Raw genomic sequence first — 5,684 nt, 5'->3', positions numbered from 1 at the left:
GCTCTGATTGGCATCACACATGGACTGCACTACACACAAGTCAGGGCACTACAGGGGAGGAGGGGTGGGATCATTCCAAAAAAATGGAAAGCACCCCCTGGGTCATCAGAGCAATATTCCCCCACTGTCCCCGGCATGGGTGCACTTAGTATTGGGTGACCCTCATACTTGTCAGTATGAGTCCGTAATGATATGGCCCCAGTTCATGGCACTCTGGGTGATTACTGGGGCCTGGGGGGCTATTACTGATGTTAGCATGTATATGCACAGGGAGCCAAGAGGTATAGACGGGCCCATGAAATGAATATACAATCACTGCCGTCAGTGCTCATAGAACCCAAAACATCATAAAAAACATAAAACACCTCTTTGGAAAACTGTACTTCAACATTAATACCTGGAACAGCCCCATAGGGTAAATATTAGGCCCCGCGGGGGAGCAGAGAGGCCCAACAAGAGAACATCCAGAGGGAGGGGAAATAAAAGGGTGATACAAAGAAAATGGTTAGGGGGTACAAGGAAGAAAGGGGGGGTAAAAGAAATCAGTGGATATGGGGGTAGGGGGAAATAGGGGGTGGAGGTTATACAAGTATATATTTGGGATGGGGGTAGAAGAGGGTAAGAAGTGGGCTGTTGTTAACAAAACACAACTGGCAAATAATCAGCCGACTCCATGACACCAAAAGTCTCAACAACAAGCAGAAGCACAAATGCAGCTGATCTATGGTGGGGGCCAGAGGTGAAGGCCCCAATGGGTAAAGCCTCAATAGGTGGGGCCCCATTAGGTGAAGCCTCAATAGGTGAGGCCCAAGTAGGTTAGGGCCCCAATGGGTGAGGCCCCAGTAGGTTAGAGTCCCAATGGGAAAGGCCCCAGTAGGTGAGGCCACAATAAATGAGGCCCCAATGGGTCAGGGCCCAAATAACTGAGGGCCCCAATGTGTGAGGACCCAATAGGTGAGGCCACAATGGGTGAGGACCCAGTCGGTTAGGGCCCCAATAGGTCAGGGCAAAAATAGGTGAGGCCCCAGTGGGTGAGGGCCCCAATGGGTGAGGCCCCAGTAGGTGAGGCCCTCCATCAACACTCCTACGCTTCTAAAGCCAAAGGCCGATTGGAGGAGGTGCAGCCCCTACCAATACAGGGTGAACAATACCCCGCTGCATTCACCAAATGGTTCTCCCATCCTTATCCTGAGGGATGGAATTGTTGTACAACAGGATAAGGGATGGACAGTTCACCGGGGAGGCTGGCACTGATCTGATGCCATTAATCGGAGCAGGAATTCAGCAAGGTTTCTGCCCATTGCCTTTGCTTTGGTTCCCCCTAGTGGAAGGTGCAGTCCGTGCTGCAGAATATGTTCTCAGTTTTTGTTGGAAGATTGGGGAGATCTCTCAGATCACAGCTCAGTACCCAGATCTAGGCCGGCGTCACAGAAATCTTATGTTATGCCTACTGGGGAGTGCCAAGCATTGGGCACAAAGTGAGGATTGGTGATGTGATAAAAAAGAGCAACATGTCTGAGAGCAGCAGAAGAGTGAAATATTTATGTGGTCCCGTCTGTGATGGAGACACAACACTGATTAGTGAATATTGTGATTACACACAGACCGGGGTTCCACCTCTGCCCCCCACCACTCACAAATACAATGCGGACCATTATTATCATAAAGTATTTATATAGCGCTAACATATCACGCAGAGTTGTACATAGGGGAGCATACCGGTGACGTCTTTCTGCTCCGAGCTGTCCCTTCCAACCTTCTCCATGCTTCCCTAGGATCTACCAATAGAGGACCTCACAAACCACCAAATTCAACATTTCAAATCCCGTGGCCCATTAATATGAAATATAAAGATAAAGACATTAGAGAGGTCTGTAGCAGGGAACTAAGTGCAGGGGCTACATGACAGGGTGCTCGGGCTGCCCAAGATAGGGGGAAGGGGTAGAAGAAGGGTCGGAAGTTATGGTGGGTGGAGATAGGAAGGGATAAAGGCGTAAGGAACGGAAGTTAGGGACAGTATTTTGCAGAAAAAAATTCCCACCCACAATATACCTCATAACCAGAGACCGCCACTCAGCCACCCCATAACCAGAGACCGCCACTCAGCCACCCCCTATAAATTCTATATCACACACAGTCCCCCTTTATATTATATCTCACCCCCCTATCCTATATATATCATGTGGCGGTCAGGTCACCTCATCTCTCCCCGCTGGCCGCTCATGTTGCCCCTCTGGTTCGGTGTTCTGCCGTTCTGTAGGTCGTTCTCGGCTCTGGGAGGTTTTACTTTGAATAACAAATTTCCAGGCTGCAGCTAAGTAAATTCAAAAGCTGCTGTTTGGTTGTTACTGGGCCCCGATTGTGTGCTGACATTTCCATAGGGCCCGGCCGGGCTCTGACCTCATCCATCGCAGGCTGGGGGGGGGATTTACATAGGAAAACAAAGAAATGTTGTGCGGTGACAACACCAACACAGGGAGCTTCCAATAATCATTCGGTTCCAGGTATAGCAGGGGCAGGATGAAGAAGAGGGGGGATTTACAGACTAATGAAAAAACTTTGTTAGAGCTCCATAAAGACATGGGGGTCACCGGTGTGGGGGGGGGTAACTCCAATGTCCTGCACAAAGCCCTAAACTTTGGGATGAATTAAGAGTGCTGAGCCATAGGGGGCTATGGTACTCCACCACTAGTACCTGACCTGCCCAATAGGGGGCAAATCTCCACCATCAGAACCTGACCTGCCCAATAGGGGGGCAAATCCCCATCATCAGTACCTGACCTCACCAATAGGGGACAATTCTCCACCATCAGAGCCTGACCTCACCAATGGGGGCAAATTCCCCGACACCCTCTAATATATCTTGGGGAAAGTCAGCCCAGGGTAGGGAAGGAAGGGATTAACAGACCAATTTTGGGGGAGGAGGAATGATGGGCAACTATTTGTACACATCTCCATACTTCTTCTGGTCACTCTAGATCAGACACATCCCACCCATCCCAGGACCCCGAACACCCCAAGCAGAGGAGCCAGAAACATGCCCCCCCCAATAAATAATTTCCACAACCATTAACGGAAAAGATTTTTATTATAAAAACACAAACTCTCGTGGCAGTGACCGTTAGAAATGGGAGGGGGGGGACAGCTCTGCTGAGAAAAAAAAATTTGAGAGATTGAGGGGGGTGGGGGGGTTAGTCATAGAAACATATCTGCCCCATCCTGGACCTCCTCTCCTCCTCATTCAGAATCCTCGTCCTTCACTAGAAGTTTCTTCCCTTTCTTGGGTTTTATCTCATCGCGACATTTGCGGCATTTCAGTGTCCTGCGGAGAAATCAATATCGGTCAGTGACCCCGGACAGACCAATGGAAATCTGTGATCAACCAACCTGCAATATTAGTCCCATGGAACAGGGCTTACTATCGATGTTCTGCAGGGGCAGGACAACTCCTCTGCCAAACTGAAGAGTTAACTCCTCCCCCAGCCCCACCAGGAGAACTTACAGTTTCTGGGGCTCCGGCTTGTCCTGGGCCTCCAGGGCATCATTCATCCTCTTGAACCATTCATAGCGATCATGTCCTCTGATCTGAAAAATAAAATAAGGGGATGTCAGAGGAGTGGCAGAATAAAAATGAAAGGGAGGAGCTAGAGGAAGGGGACGTTACCTGTAGGGTGAAGACTTCCTCCTCTTCAGCAAGCCGCTTCTTGGGAAGGAGGGACTCCGAGGCCGGAGCGCTTGGCATGGCTGGAAGAGTAACCAGGCTATTATAATAAACTCCTCCCACCTCAAGAATACCCCTCCCTTTCTCAACACCTTGCCCCATCTGCCTAAAGGAAACTGCAAAGCTGCCCCCTACAGGTGATTCCAGAACATCACTCAGACCAGATATAATGGCATTCTATTGCATCAATCCAAAAATAAAACTCCTCCCCTTTCCTGGTATCATCCAATCACGGAATCACTGGACAGTCATCTGACATCCCCGGTGTCTCACCTCTCTTCCCACTGCCCTTCAGCTCCTTTTTCTTGGTGAAGTTGCCTTCCTCTGTGCGGCAATCTCTGCCAGGACAAGCACACACACGGACCTCGAAGCAGCGTCTGCGGGGGGTGGGGGTGGCACGGGGACAATATGGATTAAGATCCAAGGGAAGACAAGGATCTTTCCTAGGGAACATGCTGTGCTTCACTCCTTCCAGTGCTGATCCATAGGCTTGCGGTCATGTGATCTTTAAGCTCAGATTTCCTTGCTTCTGGCCACAATCAGCACCGGAAGGAGCCTGGAGCAGCATTTTCTCTAGTGAAGATCGCATGTCTATCTGTTCTGATTGGCTCTCGGTGTGGATACTTACTCCTTGGACTCCAGGGTGATGATTGTCATGATGGGTCGGCGGTTCATCCCTCCCATACAGGAACTGTTACACATGTAGTTCAGGAGGATGGCAGAACACTGGGACCCCACCTGAGAGGAGCACACAGGAAGTTACTGGGAAATTCTGCACATTACCCCCCTTCCCCCACAATATGGCGGCTGCTCACCTGTGGCTCCTCATACGGCACACACACGCTGTGCCGCCCGTTCCCGTCCTCTGTATACTGAGCCAAGGCATTACCTTCAACACGGATCAGGTGACTTTTGGGGGCAGCGTCTGAAGGGGAATAGAAAAAAAAATGACTTGCATCAGAGGAAGCCATGTGACCTGGCCAGCTAAACACATCAAACTACAGGCAGCCAATCGTCTACTCACATGCCTGAACAGAGCTGAATGCCGATTGGCTGGCTTGACGGGAATAAACTAATCCCAATCAGATCCAGGAGATTTCCCCCCCCCCCACACACCCTCTATTGTACCCACTTTTCTTACTCCTTTTGTTTTCCCCCCCGCTCACCAGCTGCCCGCCACCAACTCCACCAGGCAGGATGAAAAAGTTCTGCCAATTAAGCAGTGCATTAGCAGCGATGCCGGGATCCCATCAACCCTGGGAGAGGTGGCCACACATAGGGTAGGTAGGTTGTAGTATGCCCACATTGGCTTTGTGCGCCCAGATTACTGAGGGATATAAATCGGGCTATTCTGATAAATTGGCCCCCACAGCCCGACCCCTCTTACACATCAGGAATCTGATTGGCCAGCAATGAAACACTGCCTAGGAGGAAGCAGACTGAGGCAGGTCAGAACCCCAATAATGCTGAAAGCACAACAGATCTCTAATCCCAGTACTCGCCATCAGGACCCCCCAACAGTCACAGGACTTCCCCTACCCGCACACCCCATTTACAAAACAAGAAGGGGTCACCATGGCGTAATGAAGCCTACCCCCTAACTACCCCACAAACAATGACGGACAGCGACATTCTGATATAAAATGTGAAACTCCGCCCACTCTGGGGTCACTTACCATCACCCGGCTCCACAGATCTCTCGTGATGAGGACACCGCTTCACCACTTCTGCCATATGCTCTGATTTCTTGTACACCGCCACAGCACGGAGAACAGAACCACTAGGAGGGGAGCGTTGGACACGGATCAGAACCGGACAAGTCTTCCCGGGCTGGCAGAACAGCTTGTTCAACTCTAAGGAGTACTGCAAAGAGAACAATGGGGGTGAGGTAATGGGAGCAGACATGGCCCTACCCTGCCCAGAACCCAACCCCACCCCACTCCGCAGAACCCCCCGCAGAAGC

The 5,684-nt window shown here is 50.7% G+C and overlaps 1 protein-coding gene across 1 annotated transcript in view; it reads right to left on the bottom strand.

Moving 5' to 3' along the window:
- Positions 1–3,069: 3,069 nt before the first annotated feature.
- LOC140322625 (cellular tumor antigen p53-like) overlaps positions 3,070–5,684 on the bottom strand; it is a 4,874-nt gene continuing 2,259 nt past the window's right edge. The window contains exons 3-9 of the mRNA XM_072399181.1: positions 5,398–5,584; positions 4,537–4,646; positions 4,350–4,459; positions 3,995–4,098; positions 3,665–3,744; positions 3,503–3,585; positions 3,070–3,322 (exon numbers count right to left, since the gene is read on the bottom strand). Of these exons, the coding sequence (XP_072255282.1) occupies positions 3,238–3,322; positions 3,503–3,585; positions 3,665–3,744; positions 3,995–4,098; positions 4,350–4,459; positions 4,537–4,646; positions 5,398–5,584 (759 nt within the window). The 3' untranslated portion in view covers positions 3,070–3,237. The remainder of the gene's footprint in view (positions 3,323–3,502; positions 3,586–3,664; positions 3,745–3,994; positions 4,099–4,349; positions 4,460–4,536; positions 4,647–5,397; positions 5,585–5,684) is intronic.

The sequence above is a fragment of the Pyxicephalus adspersus genome, chromosome 2 (assembly GCF_032062135.1).
Source record: "Pyxicephalus adspersus chromosome 2, UCB_Pads_2.0, whole genome shotgun sequence".
NCBI classification, from domain to species: Eukaryota; Metazoa; Chordata; class Amphibia; order Anura; family Pyxicephalidae; genus Pyxicephalus; species Pyxicephalus adspersus.
Note: the sequence above shows the minus strand (reverse complement) of the source record. Positions and strands in the feature narration are given on the sequence as shown.